The sequence below is a fragment of the Nannospalax galili genome, unplaced genomic scaffold (assembly GCF_000622305.1).
Source record: "Nannospalax galili isolate Female #2095 unplaced genomic scaffold, S.galili_v1.0 scaffold315, whole genome shotgun sequence".
NCBI classification, from domain to species: domain Eukaryota; kingdom Metazoa; phylum Chordata; class Mammalia; order Rodentia; family Spalacidae; genus Nannospalax; species Nannospalax galili.
In genome coordinates, this window is record NW_008336851.1 from 174,557 (window position 1) to 199,150 (window position 24,594).

General features: G+C 41.5%; 1 protein-coding gene across 3 annotated transcripts in view; it reads left to right on the forward strand.

The window, feature by feature from the left end:
• Positions 1 to 24,594, forward strand: part of Parl (presenilin associated rhomboid like) — a 38,373-nt gene that overhangs the window by 10,937 nt on the left and 2,842 nt on the right. Inside the window, exons 4-9 of one of the 3 annotated variants that reach the window (XM_008831264.3) lie at positions 4,058 to 4,106; positions 12,103 to 12,198; positions 12,876 to 13,025; positions 15,010 to 15,080; positions 20,238 to 20,339; positions 20,460 to 20,557. In XM_008831264.3, the coding sequence (XP_008829486.1) occupies positions 4,058 to 4,106; positions 12,103 to 12,198; positions 12,876 to 13,025; positions 15,010 to 15,080; positions 20,238 to 20,339; positions 20,460 to 20,557 (566 nt within the window). The remainder of the gene's footprint in view (positions 1 to 4,057; positions 4,107 to 12,102; positions 12,199 to 12,875; positions 13,026 to 15,009; positions 15,081 to 20,237; positions 20,340 to 20,459; positions 20,558 to 24,594) is intronic. The other 2 variants (XM_029562627.1, XM_008831265.3) reach the window with 2 other exon arrangements.

A 24,594-nucleotide genomic window follows, 5' to 3' on the forward strand; every position in this document is an offset into this window, starting at 1 on the left:
TTTAAAAATTTTTTAATAAATACATGATTAGAAGAAGCATTTAATTACAGCTTTAACATATTCAGTAACACACTCCAGACCATACATCTCGTTCACAAGTGGGTGCAAGTTTCTAGGTTCACAGTTGAATTAAGAGACAGGGTCTCCCTGTAGCCCCAGCTGTCCTGGAACTCACTATGTAGATCAGGCTGGCCTTGAACTCCCAGAGGTCCACCTGCCTCTGCCTCCCAAGTGCTGGGATCAAAGGTGTGTGCCACCAAGCCCAGCTTGATAAACTATATTTTTTACTTGCCAAAACTTTCTGAGTACCGTACTGAGGCCATTGTTAATATGTCATTCCAGGGTCAGCACCTTTTTCCCCTCAGTGCTAGGGCTTGAACTCAGGTCCTTGCACAGGCTAAATAAAAACATCGATTTTTTTTTTTTTTGATGACTGTTTCCTTCCATTTTGGAGGGAGGATTAATGTCCTCCTTACTTTCCCACTTCCTAGAGACAGTTCATTGCTGGTCAACAAGAGCCTGAGAAGGAAGCCATGGGCTTTCATTTTAAAGAGGCTTTATGCCAAAGGAACAATGAATGGTACTTGCAGGTAGAAGGTGACAAGCTGACTTTTATTCAGTACAATATATTTGAGAAGACAGTAGAAAGTACCAGTTTCTAATACAACTCCACTTTATGAGGGTTTTTTTTTTTTTTTGGGACTCACTGTGTAGACCAGGCTGGCCTTGAATTCACAGAGATCCACCTGCCAATGCCTCCCAAGTGCTGGGATTAAAGGCGTGTATATGTGCCTGTAAGCTTTGTGTGTTGGTACCCACAGAGGCCAGAAGAGGATATCCTATCCCCTGGAGCTGGAGTTAGTTATAGGAACTTGTGAGTATCCCCAAATGGGTAATGGAGCCATCTCTCCAGCCCTTGTTTTGAAGTTTTAATACCTAGATAGATTTAACAGTTCTGGTTTTTTGTTTTGTTTTTTGTTTTTTTTTTTAATTTTTATTTTATGTGTATGAGTGTATTGCCTACATGTATGTGAGTGCACCCATGTCATGCCAGGCCACAGAGGTCAGAAGAGGGCTTCAGATTCCCCTGGAACTGGAGTTAATTATGGTTCATGGCCGCCATGTGGGTGCTGGGAATCGAACCCAGGTCCTCTGCAAGAGCAGTCAGTGCTCTTAACAGCTAAGTCATCTCTCCAGCCCTTTGATGGTTCTTTAAGATATTGAATATGACAATCTTTAGCTCTCACTCTCCTTTACTCTCGTGCATGCACTCTCTCTCTCTCTCTCTCTCTCTCTCTCTCTCTCTCTCTCCCTCTCTCTCCCTCTCTCCCTCCCTCTCCCTCTCTCTGACTAGCACCACTCCCTGTATGCAGCACTCTTTGGTTTCACAGCTGTAGCATTTCCAAAATAGATTTCTTTTTGAAAAAGAGTTAAATGATAGATGATAATTTATAAAATCCACATTCATTAAAATTGAAACAATTCTTAGTATGGAAGATGAAAGTCCTAACCAGGCATGGTAGCATGGACCTCTTGCCTCTCCTATCTGGGAATGGCTTGAGTCCAGGTGTTTGAGGCCATCCTCAGCAATAACGTGAGCTCTTAGTTAGAAAGAGAAGTCCTAGGAACCCCATTCATACCACTATATATACATGTCTGGGAGCTCGTACACAATTATAATTACAGAAATAGCGTCATGCACATACTATGAATTTTTTTTAGCCTTGAACTGCCATATGAAAATCTAGTTCAGTTTCATAATTAGATTCTTTTTTTTGAGGGAGGGTCTCAAATATGAGTTCAGGCTTGCCTTGAACTTGTTAATGTAGACAAGAATCACCTTGAATTTCTGCTCCCCTGCCTCCATCCTCCAAGTGCTAGGATTACAGTTGTGAATCACCACACTGTTGTATATAATACTGGAGATTGTACCCAGGACATTGTGCATGTTAGTCACACTTTACCAGCTGAGCCACATCACCAGCCTTAGAATAGTTTTATTTCTTTTGTCTCTGAATCTGGTTTATTTCACTAATTCCACTAATTTTCCCCACAAATACCGTGATTTGATTTTTGTTTATCGCTGAATAAAATTTCATTGTGTATGTTATGTACCACATTTTCTTTATGCATTTATCTGTTGATGGACATTCAGGTTCAGTTTCCTACTTACTGAGATCAACAGCAATAAGCATGGGTCTGTTTATTTGGAAATTTTAAACATGTAAAAATTTCAGATCCAGAAGTAGTTCCCCTTCTTTCACCTTCATGAATTCTTATAAAGCAAACCATAGTCATATTTCAGCCCTAATGTTATGCTATATATTCTTTTTTTTTTTTTTTCGGTTTTTTTTTCTGAATTTTTTTCGGTCTTTTTTTCTGACCAGGCTGGCCTCGAACTCCCAGAGATCTGCCTGCCTCTGCCTCCCAAATGCCATGTATTCTTAAACTTTAGAATTCTCCTTGTCTTCTAGACAGGGTAACATTATTGCATTAAAAATTGGCCAGGCGTGGTGGCGCATGCCTTTAATCCCAGCACTTGGGAGGCAGGTGGATCTCTGTGAGTTCAAGGCCAGCTGGGGCTACAGGGAGACCCTGTCTCAAAAAGACCAAAAAAAAAAAAAAAAAAATTGGCAGATTTAGTACAAAATATTTTGTTAGAATTTCATTTTTAATTTGTTATCTCAGTTTTAGAGACAAGATTTTGCTGGGTTGCCCAGGCTTCTCTCTAACTTCTGGGCTCAAGCACTCCCACCTTAGCCTCTTGAATAGCGGGGACTTCAGGCTGTGCCACAATGCCCAGTTACATTTTTTTTTTCTTTTTTCTGTTTGAGTTTTGTCATTTGTTTTTTGAAACAGGGTCTCATGTATCCTTTGAATTCAACTATGTAGTCAAGGATGACTCTGATTTCTTAATCCTCCTGCCTCCACCTGTCAAATGCTGAGATTACAGGTGTGACATGCTACAGCTAGCTCTTAGAATTGTGTTTTTAAGGGGTGTGTGTGTGTGTGTGTGTGTGTAAGTAAAAGAGAGTGAGTGTGTGCTCATGTGTGTGCAGAAGCCAGAAGAGGGTATCATATCCCTCAGAGGTTATTACAAAGGTGCTGGGATCTGAGCTCAAGTCCTAATTCATGATTGCACAGCAAACACCCTTGACCGCTGAGCCATCTCTCTAGTTCCCTTAGTTAGAATTTAAAACTAGATAGGACCTTAGTGAATAAATCACTTGATACCTGACTGTATCTTGTAGTATGGCTACGTGCTTCCCATTTGATAGTCTTGACAATACTGCTAGGTATCTTTTGTTGTTTCGTTTTTTCTAAAATGCATGCTTTCCAGAGGGGGCAAAGATAGTACTATAAACTTCTTCAAATAAATGCAACACAGAAGTAGCTGTTGCTGTCCAAAGAGAGGAAACAAGATAAGCTTACTTTATTTTTATGTGTCTTATGCCTTTCAACACATCCTTATCATTAAATTCTCAGTTTTACAGTTTAACAGTGTGTGCTCTCCTATGCATATATTATTTGGGATTTTTGTGTGTGTGTGTGGTTTAGCCTTTTTTCTATAGCTATTCATTTATACCACTAATAATTAGAAGTCGTTAGAAGACTTTTCCAATGGGAGCATGTTAAATTGAAAATTGTGGGAATAAAAATGAAGATACTGAGAGTTGGATGAAATCACTCACTTATAAGGACAGTTAAACTGTCTCTCCAGAATACTTAATTATTATAAAGGATCGTGAAGTTTAAGAGGTATGAAGTTAATATTGTTAAAGAGGTTTCAGGTCCTCCAAATTTAAAACTGAGAAACAGATGTTGTGACAAAAGGCATCATATGGTTGTTTAGTTTGTGTTGTTAGGTTTCTTGATTACTGCCATAAGTATTTCAGAGGACTATGAAAGATTGTGTAGCATAAGAAAATACTTCATTTGAAAGAGAATTCTTTTTATTAAATAGTTCTTAGTCCTCAAAATAAAATAAGAGTTTGCCTTTCCCCTTAGTCTGAAAGTATTTCACATAGAGTTATATGCAATTTTCCTTCTGTTTTAGATTAACAAGTGGTGGAATAGCCTAAGTGATGGCCAGCGGACTGTGACAGGTTTGTGTTAGCTTACACATTTTAGCCATTGAAGGGAGAGAAATCAAACCAAAAGGTACAGTATGTCACAGGCAATGGCTTTCATACCATGCTCACTGGTGGTTTAGAAGACAGTGTCTATGTACCTACATACTAATTAATAGTATAGGAAATAGTGTGGAGCTGGGAGTGAATGGCCCCCTCTGTGATCCCAGTACTTGGGAGGGGGAGGCAGGAAGACCAAGAATTGAAGGCCAGCCTGGGATATATAGCAAGACATAATCAAAAGATCTTGACAAGATCAACAAAAAAGTAGTATGACATAATGTTTTTAGGATGTTCTGGGCCGGCCGGGTATGGTGGCACATGCCTTTAATCCCAGCACTCAGAAGGCAGAGGCAGGCCATCTCTGTGAGTGCAAGGCCAGCCTGGTCTACAAGTGAGTTCCAGGCAAGCTGGGGCTACAGGGAGACCCTGTCTCAAAACAAAAATTTGGTTCTAGCATAATATTGACCAAATAAATAGTACTGCTTGTGAAAAAGTTCACAAATAATTACTACTTCTCTCATTAAAGAAGATGAAGGAGGACTGGGAATGGATATAGTTTAGTTAATAGTGTGCTCACTTAGCAAGACCCTGAGTTCCATCTGTATCACTGCATAAACCAGGCAAGATGGCACGTACCTATAATCCCAGTACTCAGGATGGAGGCAGGAGGATCAGGAGTTCAAGGCTACATAGTGGGTTTGTGGCTAGCCTGGAATACAAAAACAAAACCATGAGTCTAAAGGAGTTGATAAGCACTTTCTGTGCACAGGTTCTTTCTGTGCACCTCTTTACTTTGCTCAGTTGGTTGCTGGTAGCGCCACCACACCTGGCATAAGACTTTTTTTAAGCGGCTAAGCGGTTAAAAAGCACTTGCTTTTGCAGAGGACCTGGGTTTAAACCAGCACCCCCATAGCAGCTATGAACTGTCCATACCTCCAGTTCTAGGAGACTCAACACCCACTTCTGGCCTCCATGGGCATTGCACACATGTGGTACACTAACATACTCAGGCAAAACACTCATAATAAAATAATTTTCTTATGGGTTAGAGAGATGGCTCAGCAGTTAAGAGCACTGGCTGCTCTTACAGAGGACTCAGGCTCGGTTCCCTGTACCCACATGGTGGCTAACAACAATCCATAACTCCAGTTCCAGGGGATCCGACGCCTTCTTCTGACCTCTGCAGGCACTGCATGACACAGGTGTACTTACATATATGTAGACAGTACACTCATACACATAAAATGAGAGTTATAAAAAAAGTAGATGTTTTGGCAGATGTGGTGGTGCAGGCCTTTGATCATGCCTTTAATCCCAGCACTCAGGAGGCAGAGGCAGACGGATCTCTGAGACTTCAAAGCCAGCCTGGTCTATATAGTGAGTTCCAGGCCAGCTGAGACTACAGGGCAACACTGTGTCAAAAAGACCAAAAACTAATTTTTTTTTCTTTAAATGATTTATTTTTATTTGTATAAATGTTTCTAAATTTTTTAATTTTATGTGTATGAGTATATTGCCTGCATGTCTGTAAGTGCACCTGTGTCACGCAATGCCTGCAGAGGTCAGAAGAGTGCTTCAGATCCCCTGGAACTGGAGTTATGGACGGCTGTTAGCCACCATGTGGGTGCTGAGAACCAAACCTGAGTCCTCTCTAAGAGCAGCCAGTGCTCTTTACTGCTGAGCTATCTCAGCCCCTGTACAAGTATTTTGATTGCCTGTTTGCACGCCAGTATGTAAGTAGTGTCTGAGAAGGCTGGAATAGGGCAACAGAGCTGCCTTGTGGGTGCCTGGAACCGAACCCCAGTCCTCTGGATGAACAGCAAGTTGCTTTTATTTCTGAGCCACCTCTCCAGCCCCTAAAATATTCGGGGCTGGGCATGGTGGCACATGCCTTTAGTCCCAGCACTTGGGAGGCAGAGACAGGCAGATCTCTGTGAGTTTGAGGCCATCCTGGTCTACAAGTGAGTTCCAGGCCATCTGGGGCTATAGGGAGACCTGTCTCTAAAAGACCAAAAAAAAGAGAGAGAGAGATTTATTTTGGGGCTTGGAGAGGTGGCTTAGTGGTTATGGTTATGAGCATTTTTCTGCTCTTGCAGAGGGCGGGGGTTCAGTTTCCAGCACCCACGTAACAGCTAATAGTTGCCCATAATCAGTTCTGGGGGATCTCTTGCCCTTTTCTGGTCTCTGCAGGTTTTCACATACATGCAGCAAAACACAGAAAAAATAGGCTTTTGTTTTTAAAAATTTTAATTTTATGTGTGTTTTGCCTTCATGTATGGATACACACCACGTGTGCATATTTCATAAGACCAACTGCTTTGTGGGTAAATGTAAGCATCCTGAGGATAATGGTGAGAGTTTCCACTTTATTGTAGCACCTAGTACATACCATGCACACAGTACTGACAGTTAAAATCTGTTGTGTGAGGGGCTGGAGAGATGGTTCAGCGGTTAAGAACACTGGTTATTCTTGCAGAAGACCCGGGTTTGAATCCCAGCACCCACATGGCAGCTAACAACTGTCCATAACTCCAGTTCCAGGGAATCCGATAGCCTCTTCTGACCTCCGCAGGCATTGAACAACACGGGTGCACTTATCCACATGCAGGCAATACACGTACACACGTAAAATAAATTTTTTTTTTTAAATCTGTTGTGTGAATGAATGGGGACCTTGAATCAGTAGAATGAGATTTTTTTTTCAAAATAGGTTGTCATCTATAAGATTGTAGAACTAGTTAGTATTATCTTTGACCTTCTTGCTGTCACCTGAGACTTCTCTAATACTTTTTCTAGCTTTATAGCATCTGAGATGCTTAATAGTTAACTTTGGACTGAGATTTAGAGGTACCAGTTAATCTAGCAGGCCTTGCTTGCTTTGGCTTCTTAGACTGGTCCTAAGTAAAGCTGTATTCTAAGTGAGGTTGACTCAGCTTCTCACTGAGTAAGGAGTTACAAATACACTGTTCCACTTTATTTCTGTCATTATAGATGATCTGAAGTGGAGTTTTTGTTGTAAGGTTGTTTACAAACTCTGACCTAGAGATTTTCAAAGCTGCGCGAGGTCAGAGCTTTGTTCTGTGCTTCGCTTTGTACTGTTCATTAGGGAGTGGCAGCCCGGAGTTCTAGTGGGTTAAAGGGTTCTTGCTATTAAACCAAGTTCTTCCATTCCTTGATGTCTGAATCTATTAAGATTTGCATAGCAGGATTTTAGAGTAAGTTCAGACAATAGATTATTTGGTTTCTAGTTCAGAGAATGAAGATATCTCTAATTTATCCATGTCTCTTAGGCTTTAGAGTTAGGTAAGAGCAGACTGTGAGGATTCCTTACATTGTGTTCCAGAGGTAGAGCCAATATCAGGTGACGAACTACCCTTCCTTATAGCTGATGTTTGGTTTGGAGTCTTTCTTTATTATTCTGTCTTAAACCGTTCTCAAAAATAATTTTTTAATTATTTATTTCTTGGTTTTGGAATGTGTCTTTTAAAGGGGTAGGGACTGGAGAGATGGCTCAGCGGTTAAGAACACTGACTGTTATTGCAGAAGATTTGCGTTTGAATCCCAGCACCCACATGACAGCTAACAACTGTAACTCCAGTTCTAGGGGATCCAACAACCTCTTCGGTCCTTCGCAGGCATTGCATGACACAGGTGCACTCACCTACATGCGGGCAATACATGCATAAACATAAGATAAAAATAATAAAATATTTTAAAAGGGGAGAGTCTCACTATGTAGCCCTGGCTGGCCTAGAATCACTATGTAGACCAGGTTGGCTTTGAGCTTGGAGCAGTCCTGTTACTTCTACCTCTGTGTCCCAAGTGCTGGAATCATAAACATGAGCCACACCTGGCTTTGGAATTTTTTTGGTCTTGTTACACAGAAATACCTCATAAGACTTCAAGTTTCTCAGAAAAAAGATGTTTGTAAATGTGGAGGTGTGTGTGTGCATGTGTGTGGGGAGGCCAGTGGTTGACACTGAGCATCTACCTTCATTGCGCTCCCTTTTTTTTATAATATTTATTTTTTGTGCCAGTCATGGTAGCGTACACCTTTAATCCCAGCCCTTGGGAGGGCTGTGACTAGGGAGACTCAAAAAATAATCAACAAAAAGACATATTTGTTCTATGTGTATGAGTAAGTACACCCATGTCATGCAATACCTGTGGAGGCCAGAAGAGGACATTGGATCCCCCGGAACTGGAGTTACAGGTGGTTGTTAGCTACCATGTGGGTGCTGGGAACCGAAACTGGGTCTTCTCCAAGAGTACCAAGTGCTCCTAACCACTGTTCCATCGCTCCACACTGGGATCACAGGTGTGTACCACCACCCTTTTATGCTGCGACAGGGTCCCCCTGTAGCCCCAGCTGGCCTGGCATTCACTATGTATTTTATATTTTTTGGTCTTTTTTTGAGACAGGGTCCCCCTGTAGCCCCAGCTGACCCGGATCTCTATGTAGACCAGGCTGGCCTTGAACTCACAGAGATCCTCCTGCCTCTGCCTCCCAAGTGCTACTACAGGTGTATGCCACCATATCTGGATGGAACTTCACTATTTAGACAACTATATAGATAAGGCTGGCCTTGACTCACAGAGTTCCTTATGCTACTTTTTTTACTTGGATACTGAGAATTCAACTCAGATACTCATGGTCTGCACAACAAACACTTAACTAAGCCATCCCCTCAGCCTAGAAAACAAGTTTTTATATACTTCCTTGGTATTTATGGGATGAAAGAGGAGCCTAAAGTGTGTTCTTCAGAGTTACACTTGACCCTTATACTTTTACATTTGAGCTACTTTCTCATTTCTGCTCAGGCTTTTCAGCCTATCAGTGAGGGAACCTAAACAGCCCCCCAAAAGACTCTCTCCTGTCTTCCCAGCTTTTACGGGAGCCTGTTAGGCTTTTGCCAGGTGTGATGGAATGTGCAGTATCCCTTAAGGGCTCATGTGTTTGAACGCTTGGTCCCCAGCAGGTGGCACTGTTAGGGAAAGCTATGGAACCTTTAGGACTGGGAGCCTTCTAGAAGAAGCTGGTCACTTGAGTAGGCTTTGCCTCTCTTAATCGAGTTTCTACTTACTTTCCTGTCTTAATTTTATACTTTTTCTACCATCCTAGTTGTAGGATGGAAGAAGGATTTCTCTGGATCCTCTTGAGTTCATATTACTTAGCTACTAAGTGAGATTACCAGGTTGACTTCTAAACCTTTCTGCCTCTCACCAAGCCTTAAGTTTATTTTATTATTTTTTTTTGGGGGGGGGTCTTTTTGAGTCAGGGTCTCCCTGTATCCCCAGCAGACCTGAAACTCGCTATGTAGACCAGGCTGGACCAGAACTCAGAGATCGGCTTGCCTCTGCCACCTATGTGCTGGGATTAAAGGCATGCGCTACCATGCCCAGCACCAAGCCTAAGTTTGATTCTTTGGCAAGTATGGACATTCATGTTTGTCACTGTCTGGATTGTCAGGTTGGAGACAATTGGCAGCCCCTTCAGTTAGAGAAGCCATGAAGGGGTGAGTAAGCTCACCCTAGAACTCGATGCTCTGCTTAGGTATTGAAGTGGGATTGTAAATCTTAGTTATAGGAAAGGAGAAAAAGAGCTTGTATTTCTGTTATGATTAAAGATCAACAAAAGGTCACTGAATCAAGAAATTCTTTCTGAATCAGTTCATGACATTTGTTAAAAAGGAAATTTAATTAATCACTTAAAGGCATTCAGTTTCATGGTTTTTATTGTACTTAACAAGATTATGCATTTAATCCTAAAATGGGAAGACCCACCCTGAATATGGGCAACATCATCTGTGAGTTAAGGTCCTGAACTGGATTAAAAAGGGAAGAAAAGAGAAAGTAATCTGAGTACTAGAATTTATCTCTACTGCAGACTCAATGTGAGCACCTACCTCCCAACCTACCATCGTGTCTTCCTGCCATGATGGACTGTATCCTCAAACTGTAAACCAAAATAACCCATACTCCTTTAAGTCGCTTTCTGTTTAGTTTTCTTCCCCATCTTTGGTTGATATTAAAGAAATACTGATTACGTAGAATGAATTGGAAAATGTTCCTCCTTTTTTAGGAGAATTTGAGAAGGGACTCTACAGAGTGGTTTTTTTGTTGTTTTGTTTTGTAAAGTCTCATGTAGCCCAGACAGGCTACCTATCCTACAGCTGAGGATGGCCTTGAACTCCTTTCTAATCCTCCTGCCTCCACCTTACAAATGTTGAGATTACAAGTGTGCACCATTGTGCCTGCCGTACAAAGACTACCTTCTAAAGACAATCATCTTACCTAAGAAATCTGTCCCTACTGTACTGAAGAAGTTGAAAATATCTGTTGTTTAAAGAGAATGGAAAACTACATAAATGTTTAAATTCCTTTAATTCAACAAATAGATTTATGCCTACTATGTGCAGAGAGGTGTGGCTTTGGGATTTTTTGTTGCTGTTTTTTGTTTGGTTTTGGTCTTTTTGAGACAGGATCTCCTGTAGTCCCAGCTGACCTGGAACTCAGTACTCTATAGACCAGGCTGGCCTCAAACTCAAAGAGATCTGCCTGCCTCTGCCTCCCAAGTGCTGGAATTAAAGGTGTATGCCACCATATCCAGCACAGAGAGGTTTTTAATGCTAAAAATTAGTTTGTAGTTTTCAAAAATAATTTATCCTGACATTGCAACTAGTTAATTCTATAATTAAATAAACTGCTCAATTGATAGTTCATATAACAGAAACAGCGGGGAGGGGGTATCTAATTCTCACTAGTAAACATGTTTTAAAAGAAGTTACAAAATTCATTTAGATTCAGATACACCTCAGTTATCCAGTGAGTGTTTTCTCAAACATCGGGACTTTCACCTGCACTAGTAATCCGTAGATGTTTTCTTAAGGTATTCAGACAAAGATGTCCTGTTAACTTTTCTACTCTAAAACAAAGAGCCTAATACTGTACATTACTTCTGTTTCTGGGTTGACCATTACCAAACAATAATTATGGATCTGATTATTTACTGAGAAGAGTAAATTCTGAAGGAGTAAAATATTAACCTGGGTGAAGAAACTTCCTGGGCTCGGGAGATGACCCAGTGGGTAAAGTGCTTGCCTCACAAGCCCAATGATGAGTTCAGTCTTCAGAACCCACAGAAAAAGCCATAATAAGCTAGGTGAGTGTTGGAGAGATGGGTCAGCAGGTGAGAGCACTTATCTTCCAGAGGACCTAGATTCACTTTCCAACACCCAAATAGTAGCTAACACCCATCTTTAATTCCATTTTCAAGTGATCCAATGCCCTCTTCTGGCCTCTGCAGGCATTACATACACATGGTACACTTATATGCAGGCAAAACATTCAAACACATAAAATATAAAATCTTTTAAAAAGCTGGATGAAGCCGGGAATGGTGGTGTGCGCCTTTGACTCATCACTTGGCAGGCAGATCTCTGTGAGTTTGTGGCCAGCCTGATCTCCATAGTGAATCCAGGCTAACTGTGGCTACAGGGAGACCCTGTCTCAAAAAGACACAAATAACTAAATAAATAAATAAATAAATAAATAAATAAATATATAAATAAATAAATATGGCAAGCTAGTTCCTAGAACATTTGCAGTTTTCCACAAATCTAGTTTCCCACCCTTTGACAAATTTGACACTTTAAAAGCATCATTTTTTTTGTTGTCTTTTTTGAGACAGGGTCTCCCAGTAGCACCAGCTGGCCTGGAACTCACTATGTAGACCAGGCTGGCCTGGAACTCACAGAGACCCACCTGTCTTGCCTCCCGAAAGCTGGGATCAAAGGCGTGCGCCACCACGCTCAGCTTAAAGGCATCAATTTTATTTGCTTTCCTTAGCTCACTATCCCCTCACCAAAAACATAGTATACTTATATAACTGGCAGAAAATCTTCAGGTAGACTTGAGATTAGACCTTCTTTGCCCTTAATTTTGAACCTTCCTAAATTTTATTCTATAGGTATCATAGCTGCAAACATCCTTGTATTCTGCTTATGGAGGGTACCATCACTACATCGAACAATGCTGAGATATTTTACATCCAATCCAGCGTCAAGTAAGTCTAACTCAAATTTATTTTGATGTGAAGTAATATGAAAAATATGCTTTATGGTAACTGGAATGCTAACAAAAAGAGTTACACCAGGCATGGTGGTGTACGCCTGTAGTCCCCCAGCACTTGGGAGGCAGAGGCAGGTGGATCTCTGAGTTCAAGGCCAGCTGGGGCTACAGGGAAACCCTGTTTCAAAATGACCAAAAAAAAAGTTACTTACCAGTAATTATAAGCAAAGTGTAGAGGAAAAGACTACCATCTCCTTGAGGACAGGACCTCTCTCCTCTGCTTTAACCCCCGGGTACCTAAAAGGTACTTACCTCTCCTAGGTTGTTTTCTTTTTCAACAAATGACGACCTGTAGCCACTATAGGCTGATTCTTTGAGGATAGTATTATATGCAGCTTTGTGCCTGTAATTGAAATAATTGGCTCGCTCTGTTTCTAACTTTAGCCATAAGGACAAGTTTCTTTTATTGAACTGAGAATTTTAATTGATTGCTTACTAAGTAGAAACAGGTTTATTGGGGTGATTTTTTTTTTTACCCCGTTAAAGAATGCTGTTAAACCCATCCGTTTTGAGTTCTTACATTTGATTTAATGACAATAGTAAGCCAAGCCTATAATAAATTTGAATGGCCTTGTGTTCCACAATTACCAGACTGTTTTCTTTCTCTTGTAGAGGTTCTTTGTTCTCCAATGTTGCTGTCAACATTCAGTCATTTCTCCTTATTTCACATGGCAGCAAATATGTATGTTTTGTGGAGCTTTTCCTCCAGCATAGTGAACATTCTGGGTCAAGAGCAGTTCGTGGCAGTATACCTATCTGCAGGTAATAAGCTTTAATCTGAGAATGTTTGAAATTATAAACATGTATCTGCCGAAGGGCTAGATGATTACAGCAACAGCTACACCCAGTAAGTGCTCAGGGTAGACTTGGTTTTCAAGCTGTGCGTAGAGTGGGGTGTCAAGGGAAGTGGAACTATTCCTTCCCTGCTTCTTCTGTGGTAAATTGCCATGAGTTATTTGGGTTTGCTTGGTTTCAAATTAGCTATGCAGGGCTCCAAGGAAAGAGTGGAATTTACGCATATTATTTTTATCTTACTGCACCTTGATTTCTTTAGTTCAGGCCCACCAGAACTAAATCATTAATCTTATGGATTATAATGATTTCTAGACTTTCAAGCTATCTCAGGCATCTGGTTCATTTTCGCAACATGTTCAGTTTGCTAGAAAGCTTTGGATCAGAGCTATTTGTGAGATTGTTAAGAATAATGTATTTGGGCCAGGCGTGGTGGTGCACGCCTTTGATCCCAGCACTTGGGAGGCTGGAACAGGTGGATCTCTGTGAGTTCCAGGCCAGCTGGGGCTACAGGGAGACCCTGGCTCAAAAAGACTGGAAAAAAAAAAAAGATTCATATTTGGGACTCTGAATATAACTCAGTTGGTGGAGAGCTGGCCTAGCATGCATGAAGCGCAGGGTCCAGTCTTCAGCATTGCGTAAACCAGGCATGGTGGCTGACCTGGAACAATTTTTTTTTTTTGGCCTTTTTTAATATTTATTGTTTTTATTTTATGTGTATGAGTGTATTGCCTGCATGTATGTGAGTGTACCCATGTAGTGTAATACCACGGGGGTCAGAAGAGGGCTTTGGATTCCCCTGGAACTGGAGTTGAAGACAGTTCGTAGCTGCCATGTGGGTGCTGGGAATCGAGTCTGGGTCCTGTGCAAGAGCAGTCAGTGCTTTTAACTGCTGAGCTATCTCTCCAGCCCCTTTTTTTGGTCTTTTTGAGACAGGGTCTCCCTATAGCTCCAGCTGTCCTGGAACTCGCTATGAAGACAGGCTGGCTTCAGACTCACAGAGTTCCACCTGTCTCTGCCTCCTGAGTGCTGAGACCAAAGGCATGTGCCACCATGCCCAGCCTGGATCTCTTGATATAGCCCAGGCTGGCCTTAAAACTATTGATTCTCCTGCCTCAGCCTCCCAGATGCTGGTAATTCCAGGCATCTGCCACCATGTCTGGCTTAGTTCTTCAAGTGCTAGTTATGTTGTAGGTATAAAGGTCATGTTTTAGAAGCTATTAATTCAAGTTCCATAGGAAGTTGTTTTTTAAAATGATAAGGAGTCAAATGACATTAAAACCAGGGAGACCTAATGAACCACCTGATGCCTAGAAATTCAGATTTACCTTGTCTGGAGGTCAGCCCAGAGGATTCTGAGGTAGTAGCTGATGAATTCGGCCACTATTCTCTTTTTGTCCACATTATAGATAAGGAAAATGACAGCTGAGAGGCAAAATGAATGACCTTATGTTACTCAGTAGCTCATGTGGTAGGTCCAAACTAGATGAAGTATTAGGCAGTGGCATCCTTAGATTGATCCAAATAGAATACTTTCACTATTGCTAAGCATAGCCTGTAAGGCCAACACTTGGGAGGCTGAGGCAGGAGGATAGCAAGTTTAAGGCCAGCCTGGGTTACATAGCAAGACACCATTTAAAAAGGAGCACCAGGCATGGTGGCGCACTCCCAGCACTTGGGAGGCAGAGGCAGGCAGATCTCTGTGAGTTCAAGGCCAGCCTGGTCTACATAGTGAGTTAAAAGAAAAGGAAACCAGAAGCTACTAAACTGTATGGAGTGGAAACTATGGAGTGGAGCCTTAAAAAATGAAGGACTAGAAGTGTAACTCAATGGTAGAGCACTTGGCTAGTATGCCTGAGGCCCTGTGTTCAGTCCCCAGCAACTCCAAAATAAAACAACAAAGAAAGAAACCATTTTTAATATTTAAATTGTTGAAATGTGACTTATTTCATAGGTGTTATTTCCAATTTTGTCAGTTATGTGTGTAAAGTTGCCACGGGACGATATGGACCTTCACTTGGTGCAGTAAGTATTTTTAATATAAATATTGTCCTAACAATTTAAAAATTCATTTTGAAATAATTATATGCTTATAAGAAAGCTACAAAATTCCTATAGCTTCCATTTACTCTTCACCCTGCTGATAACTTAGGTCTTACAGAGCTGCAGTGTAATGATCAAAACCAGTAAATTAATATTCAAATCATTCTTTTGACTTATCCATGTCTGACTTAGAATTAAAACTAATCTTCAGGCTATAACTTTCTTTTTTGCATTTATTTACTTTTATTATTTTTTTGTGTATAAGTGCTTCACCTGCATGTGTGTAAATGCACCCATGCATGCAATGCTGAGAATGCCAGAATTGGATTCCCTGGAGCTGGACTTGTTAGTTGCCGTGTGGGCGCTAAGACCCAAACCCAGGTCCCCTGCAAGAGCAGCCAGTGCTATTAACCGCTGAGCCATCTCTCTAGCCCTTTTTACATTTAGTTATTGTGTGTGGGCACCCTCCAGGGTGTGTGTGTGGTAGTCAGAGGACAACTTGAGGAGTGAATTCTTTTTCTACCATGTTAGTTCCAGGGATTGCACTCAGATCTTGAGACTGGGTAGCAAGTGTCATAACTTACTGAGCCATCATGGATCCAGGCTGTAGCTTCTAACTGTTGGCCATTTGAGTGTACTTACTGGAATAGAGTCCATATTGAGGTGAGTGTGTCAGAGCCGTGAGTCAGAACAGTGCCCATAAAGCAAAGAACCTGCACTAGCATTAGAAAATTACAATTACATTGGCCGGGCGTGGTGGTGCACGCCTTTAGTCCCAGCACTTGGGAGGCAGAGGCAAGTGGATCTTTGTGAGTTCAAGGCCAGCCTGGTTTACATAATGCATTCAGGTCAGCTGGGGCTACAGGGAGACCCTTTCAAAAAGACAAAAAAGAAAAAGAAAATTACAATTACAGATTTGAATCTGGTATACACCCTCCTGTTGAGTCAGTGTTTACTAGGTAGACACTGTACCTGCATATGGACACTGAGTGGGCTGATTACAGTTCCCACCCTCAGGAGGTTATGTTCTGGTGCATAAGAAAAAAAATTAGCGTATTTTCTTTTGAGTTTAATGGCAGAATTCTAAGCACATGGAATTCTTTATGTAGTATTTCTTTAAAAACTACACCCTCAGGGCTGGAGAGATGGCTCAGTTCTCTTGTAGAGCACCCAGATTTAGTTCTCAGCCATCCACATGGTAGCTAACAACCATCTGTAACTCCAGTTCCAGGGACTCCCAGCACCCTCTTTTGGTCTTCATGGGCATTGCACACATAGGTGTACTTAGTGTTCATACAGGGAGACATTCATACACATAGAATAATTCTTTAAAGAGTGCACATACACATGTGTACCTTTAGTCCCAGCACCCAGGATGCAGAGGCAGGCAGGTCTCTGAAGTCGAGGCCAGCCTGGTCCACATAGAGGGTTCTAGGCCAGCTGGGGCTACAGGAAGACCTGTCTCAAGAAGACCCAAAAATAAATAAATAAATAAATAAAAATAAAAAGCGCACATACAAAGTAATGGATTTTGATATGGGAGTTTCATACATACCATTTATGTTTTGTTTTAATCTCTCCTCCTTCCCACTCCCTCCCACCCCTGTTCTTTTTCCCCTTCTGCTGGCCTCCCCAAAATAGCCCTCTCTTTTGCTTTTATGTCACATATTTATTCCATCGCCCTTTTCTCCCTCCCCTCCCTCAAGTTCTCTTCCTCCCTTCTCCCCCTCATGGACCACTTTCTAGTTTCATAACCCCCCTATTATTTATCTCATCTACCTATTTATCATCTATGTCATAAATGGAGTTTCTCCATATGTGCAAAAACATGCAGTATTTGTCTCTCCGAGGTTGGCTTGTTTTGCTGAGCATAACAATTTCTAGTTCCACCCACTTTCTGGCAAATGTCATGATTTCAAATTTTTTCCAGCTGAATAAAATTTCATTGTGTGTAGTACCACATTTCTTTACCTGATTCATTTGCTAGACATACTGACTGGTTCCATTTCCTTACTGTTGTGAATAGTGCATTAGTACACATGTATGTATACATGTAGTATGTTGATTTCAGTTTATACTAAAGAATGATATAACTGGGTCATATGTTCTGTTTTTAGTTTTTAAGAAACCTCTATACTGATTTTCATAGTTGCGTTGCCTGTTTAGATTCACACCAGCTGTGTATGAGAGTTCCTTTTTGTCCACATCCTCACCAGCATTTGAAATTGTTTTTAATGATCACCATCCTGACTAGCATGACATGGGATCACAAAGCAGTTTTAATTTGCATTTCTCTGATAACTAAGGGTATTAAATGGGGTTTTTCAAATACTTTTTATTTTATGTGTATGAGTGCCTGCATATGTGTAAGTGCACCAGTGTTGGGCACTGCCTACAGAGGTAGAAGAGAACATTAGATCCCCTGAAACTGGAGTTATGGACAGCTGTTAGCTCCATGTGGGTGCTAAGAACAAGATCTGGGTCCTCTGCAATAGCGGCCAGTGTTCTTAACCACTGAGCCATCTCTCCAGCCCCTGTATATTCCTTTTTTTTGTAGGAGTCCAGAAGTATTAAATTGAATGGGAAAGCAGTGAATGTGGCCTTGGGGTCACAAATTGAAATGCCTCCTATGTTACAGATTTTGGAGATCATGTCTGTCTATGACAACAAAAAATGTCTGTGTTCGTTTTTCATTTGCTATTTGAGTTGACAACTTCTCTTCCCATTAAAAATTCACTTGCACCTCCAAAACGATTTAGAAGAATTTCACAGAATTTTAATGCTCTTAACAGATTGTGTTTGCTTCATTTGGGGGGAAAGTTAAATCTTGTTGGGATTCTTTCCCCCCCTCAGGGAGATTTAAACTTGGTTTCTTCTTGAATTTGAGTCTTTTTATAGGTTTTACTTAAAAATAAACCTAAGATGTTAAAGTAGTCCTGAAGCTAAGAGAGTAATAGGCTGCTGTTCATTCTGCCTTTCAGATTCTTAGGGACATTAACATCTATTCTGCCTAAAATAGTATATACTGAGGATTTGGGGCAGATATTAAGTACCAGTCAGAACAAATCTTTCAGAATAAGTTATCAGTATGGCTGGCCAGTTGAAGATGTAATACCCTTGGGGCACCACAATCCATCCAGTTTTACGGGAAAATATGAAAAACTGTTGTGATGGCTCTGGTATTCCTTCAACATTGCTGTGAACCATTGGGGTGCACACAATAGGGAACAAATCATAAGGGCTTATATGAGTGCATGTATTTCCATACATGCTGTAATTAACCTATTAAGGAAAGTCAGCATTTGACAGGAACTCCATGTGTTTAAACTCTTGGCCAATACACAGTAACAGTTGACCTTAAGTATAGAATATAAAATTTAGGCTCATTCCCTTTCCAAAGTTCATAGGACCACCATATCCAAGTTTACAGCTGAGATTGTGGTTTCCTTGCCGTTCTGCTTTTTTGGGCTAGACACCAGGTTGTGTTTGTCCACATGCCTAACCCTGGGCTTTGGAATTTTTTCTTTGAGGGAGGCTTATGCTGTTTTTCTAACTTGTTGCCTTCACTTGTTTTTAAAGAGTAGAGTTGGAGGCCTGTACACATCTTTAATCCCAGCACTCAGGAGTCAGAGGCAGGTGGATCTCTGTCAGATTAAGGCCAGGTTAGTCTACATAGCAAGTTCCAGGCCAGCTACAGGGAAACCTTGTCTCAAAAAGACAAAGAGAGAGAAAAAGAGAAAAAGAAAGATTAAATTGTATATTCCAGAAAAATATCTCACAGCCTTTTTTTTTTTTTTTTGGTCTTTTTGAACCAGGGTCTCCCTGTAGCCCCAGCTGGCCTGGAAGAACTCACTATGTAGACCAGGCTGGCCTGGAACTCACAGAGATCCTCCTGCCTCTGCCTCCCAAGTGCTGGGATTAAAGGTATGTGCCACCACACCTAGCCTATAAATTTAAATTGTAAGGATTAACTATCCCAGTCTCTCCTTCTGGCTGGTTGGGGAGCAGTTTGAGGCATTCTTTCTCAGGCATGGGGCTGGAGAGATGGCTCAGTGGTTAAGAACACTGGTTGTTCTTGAAGAAGACCCAGGTTTGAATCCCAGCACCCACATGGCAGCTAACAACTGCCTGTAACTCCAGTCCCAGGGAATCTGATGTCCTCTTCTGTCCTCTGCCAGCATTGCACGACATGGGTGCACTTACCTACATGCAGGCAATACACGCATACACATAAAATAATAAAATTTTTTAAAAAAATACTTTTATGCATATGCATATATTGCCTACATGTATGTAAGTGCATGTATATTTCATGCAGTACATCAGAAGAGGATATCAGATCCCCTTTAACTGGAGTTACAAATGGTTGTTAGCTGCCATGTGGGTCCTGGGAACTGAACCTGGGTCCTCTGCAAAAGCAGCTCGTGCTCTTTACGACTGGGCCACCTCTCCATTCCCTAATTTATTTTTATTTTATGTGTGTGTTTTCCCTGCACATTTATAAGTGTACAGTGGTTACATACAGTGGCCTCCTGGTTACATACGGTGCCCATGGAGGCCAGAAGATGGCATTGGATCCCCAGGAACTGGAGTTAAGGATGGTTGTTAGCCACCAAATGGATACCAGGAACTGAAACTGGGTCCTCTGCAAGAGCAACCAGTGCTCTTAACTTTCCTTCATGGGCATTTTGGTTTGGTTTGGTTTGGGTTGGGTTTTTTGAGACAGGGTCTCCCTATAGTCCCAGCTGGCCTGGAACTCACTTTGTAGACCAGGCTGGCTTGGACTGATCCTCCTGCCTCTGCTTCCTGAGTTTTGGGATTAAAGGCATTCATCACCACACCTGGCTCTGCATGTGGCATGTTTAATGCTGTTCTTGAAGTTCATTAAATAATCACAGTATGATTATTATATATTTTACTGTTCTATAATCAAAAAGTTCAGGTTTTTAGTGATCACTGTGAGATACTGTGTGACAGCCTGGAGCTTCTTTGCCTGATATTGTGTGCATTGGCAACTGGAAGCTTTTAAGATTTGTGTTCCCCTAGAGACACAGAGTACACCAGCCCTCTAGGGGCATAGCTACCCTGTGATTGCATATGTCCTTTACTGTTCTCACCAACGTGCTCCTTTCCTCGAAGTCAGGTGCAATCATGACCGTGCTTGCAGCAGTCTGCACCAAGATCCCAGAAGGGCGACTCGCTATCATCTTCCTCCCACTCTTCACCTTCACAGCAGGAAATGTGAGTACCTGGATGAAGTTTTGTTGATGAATGTTTTTACAGTGGCTGACATCTTGCCCTTAAGTCAAACATGAAGGAATCAGAGTTAAACCACTTCTGTTTTCTCTTGCTGGCTTTTAGGCCCTAAAAGCCATCATCGCGATGGATACAGCTGGGATGATCCTGGGATGGAAATTTTTTGATCATGCAGCACATCTTGGAGGCGCTCTCTTTGGAATGTAAGTTTGAGTGTAATTGATTGCTGAACTGCTTTACCAGGTAACCTCCCTGCCCTCTCCCTGCCCTCCTGCCCCTGATGTCCCATCTTACCAGAGTTACACACTGAGCTGGTGCAGTCATTTCTCTGCCTACACTGAATGTGTGTGAAGACATGGTTTGTCTGAGTAGAGGCTGGTGTGGGGCCATGTACCACCAGTGTAGATGCTAACTGGGCATCTGTTACATGAGGCACCAAGCTGGTTATCTTATGTTCCCATTTTACTGACAGGAACTGAGCCTCAGAAGTGACCTTCCCAGACCAGACAGCTCTGAAGTAGTGAAGTAGAAATTTAAATATGAATCCAGCCCTTTTCCCAGTAAACCAGACTGAGCACACTGCGTGTGTGGTCACAAGCACTTCCTTCTGTGCTTCAAGAAACTAATTTTTGGCAAATTTAACATAGAAGTCTTTCTAGGGTAAACCGGTTTTGTCCCATATATAGTTGAACTAAATGCTATTTTGCCATTTATAATTTCATGGTGAGTAAAGATAGTCTATATGAGTTCCCCCTTTAACTTTACAGCAGCACGTTGTAAATAATAGAACCTGCCCTGCTAGTACAGTCTGAGAAACAGGGACTTAGGAGGGTAGTTCTGTTTTGTGAACTCTAAATTTATTTGGATAGTTCCAAAAATCTTTCTATGTATCTATATAGTGTCTTTTCTTTTCCTCCAGCAGGTTTTTATTATTCTGAACTATAATTAGATGGCCTCTTTCTATTCTGAAAATAATTGGATCTGATACATGTCAAAAGTCCAGGATCTGAAAAGCAGAGAAATCCTTTGTCTTTGCTGTTCTCATTTCAATTCCTTTTCATGTACTAGATCTGTCATGTCTAGGACTCATCTTTTTTAATGTCTTTAGAAAAGATTTAGAAACTTGGACTCACAAAATGGCTCAGTGGTAAGGGTGCTTACTGCCAGGCCCACTATATTGAGATCATCCCCAGAACCCACATGGCAGAAGGCAAGAACTAACTCCTGCACATTCTGCGCTCTCACGCATACTGTGGCTTGCACACACCCACACACAAATCAGAGAGAGATGATTTAGAAACCTGAAAACCTTTCTTTCCCTCTTCAGATGTCTTAATTTTAGTGTTGGATAAGATCCCTGTAGTTTCCACTTGCATGTTTCCTTGGGTTTGTGTTCTCCACCAAATCATGCCGCTCTTCATTGTACCGTAGCAATTCCAATAGAATTATTGGATTCTGCCGATTCTCACAGAATTCTACGAGCTCTTAAAATCCTGAAAGGTATTCCATTTTACAGACATAGAAGCTCCATAAAGAATGGTTAGTTTTGCTCAGGCTTATATAGCCAATAATTGCATAGCTGGAGTGCACACTGAGCACTGGATAGACTGTTGCAGCAAGAAAGAGTACCTCAGAAATTGATGATTTGGGGGTTAGGAGTGTAGCTCAGTGGTAAAGTTCAGCTTAGGATGTGTGAGGTCCTGGACTCAGTCCCTAGGAGGAACTTGGTATAGCTATCTCACTAGTTTGCATTTATGAGTATGATCAGAATAGTTCACCCCTAAGATTAAAGTATTTGATTCCACTTGAAATTATTAAGTTCAAAAAATTTGGAAAGATCCTCTATTCATGAATAGTTCCTGACAGTGATTCAAGTCTAAGGATTTTTACAATACATTTGACTCCTAGGGTGATCCTTTTTCTGTTCCTCAAAATTTATCAGAGAGTTTTACTTTAGCACTAAAGAATTTTGTTACTTGCCTATTAATTGGTGTATTTTTTTGTTTTTGAGGTGGGGTCTTGCTATGAAGTTCCTGGCTTAGGCTGGCCTTGAACTTGTGGCAATCCTCTTGCCTTAGCCCCTCAAATGCTATACGATTATAGGTGTGTGCCATCATGTCCAAGTTTCATAAGAAGATTTTATATGTATTCAGGAATTAAAATTCAGCCTTTTGTAGTTTAATGCATATTCAGATATTTTTTGAATGTCAACACATTAAACCAATTAAATTAAACCAATCCAAATCAAATAGAGCACTTTTTAAATCTTCTAAGATTTTTTTTTTTTTTTTTTTTTTTTTTTTTTTTTTTTTTTTTTTTTTTTTTTTTTAATGTGTGTGAATGTTTTGTCTGTGTGTCTGATGCCCACAGAGCCAAGAAAAAGGTGTCATATCCCCCTGGAACTAAAGTTACAGACAGTTGTGAGCTGCCTGATGTGGATTCTAGAAACTGAACCCGGGTCCACTACAAGAACAACAAGTGCTCTGAATACATAAGCCATCTCTCCAGCCTCTTAAAACTTTTAATGAGGTGCCTAGGAGGAGATGAGACCAGTCAAATCTAATCTGGTGTCTGCTTCAGGGAACATGAAGGCTAGAGAATCTAGTGAGTGGAACAGTCAAGCTTTCCCATGCTGCCACTCCATATTAGTCCATCTCCTCCAGCACTTTTACTGGAAGACCTGCAGGTGCCCTGAGTTACCCCCATAGCCTATGCTGCCAATAGTTAAGGAAGGCCCTTCCAATCAGCACAGTGTCCCTCAGCACCTAGGAAATAGTCCCTCATGCTGCGGCATACAGTAGTGAGAGCACAGAGCTCCAGCTCCCAATGCTCATCGTCCATAGGCAGGATTTGGATTGACAGACCTCCCTCTGTGTATCCAGGTAGAGATAGCAGGAGGCTTGTATGCTATCTTAGACCTCCCTAGCATATTCCACATCTGATATTTCTTCCTCTTGTTCAAAGTTGGTTTTGTTTTTGTTTTTTTTTTTTAAGTATGCTTAAAGTCAGCCTACCTTCGCTCAGACCTTGATTGGCACGCAGAAGGTATTAGCATCTTGGGCATATTATTTTCTTTAGACTTGTTCTCAGGTCTGTAATGAGAAAAACAAAGATGGACATGGTGGTTTATGCCTTAGTTCCCAGCATTTGGGTAGCTGAGGCAGGAGGATTGCTGTAAATTCCATGTCACCCTGGGCTACAGTATGACATCTGTCTCAAAAATAAACAAGGGGCAGGATAGATGGCTCAGAGTTTAAGAGCACTGGCTGCTCTTGCAGAGGATCAGGGTTCGGTTCCCAGCATCCACATGGCAGCTTACCACTGTCTTTAACTCCAGTTCCAGGGCATCCGATACCCTCTTCTGACCTTCATGGGCACTGTACAACACACGTGAACTTACATACATGCAGGCAATATACTCATACACATAAAATAATAAAATATTTAAAAATAAACAGGGAGAAGTGATAGTTACCTTGCAGGTGGCAAGTGAATCAAAAAGTATCAGTGTAGGGCTGGTAAGATAACTCTTTAGTTAAAGGTGCAATTCACCAAGCCTGACAAACTTAGTTTAGTCCCTGGGACCCATATGCTGTCCTCTGACCTCCACACATGCTATGGCACTTGTGCCCTGTGGGTCTCTCCCTCCCCTTGTGGGCTTTTGCCCACGAGAACAAAAGGAGCAGAGGTGACTAACGGGGTCAGGATGGCCAGTGAGCACAACGGAAAAGACCTGGGCATTAGTTTCACTGATACAATTCATTTACTCAGTGGGGGTCAGGGAAAATATAGTGCGGAGGCAGCAGCCAAAGCTTCAGCTGATAGGTGTTCATAGTATGCTTTATTTACATGTGGTGGGGGATCCTATCATCTGGCTATAGGGCAATGCCTCATTATCATATAGAAAAAAACTGGAGGCAGTTTATTGCAGGTAACTATGCCAAAGGTCATGTTCCAAATAAGGCCAGGCATCTGTGCTTGGAGGCACTTTCCAGATAAGGCAGGCAGAGGGCAGGAAGACCCTGCTGAGAAAGGGAGTCCTCCATACAGTACCAAGCTCCTTAGAGCTACCCAGACATGGTGGACTACAACCTTAGCAGCAGGGTCCCCCAACATCTCCCCATTTTGTTTTATAATGGAGAAGTGTCATCACAAGCTTTAAGAGCCAGTTCATCTACCTCAGGAGAATCCAGTCTGATAATTGACCATGGCCTGATTGGTAGTAATTTGTCAGCGAAGA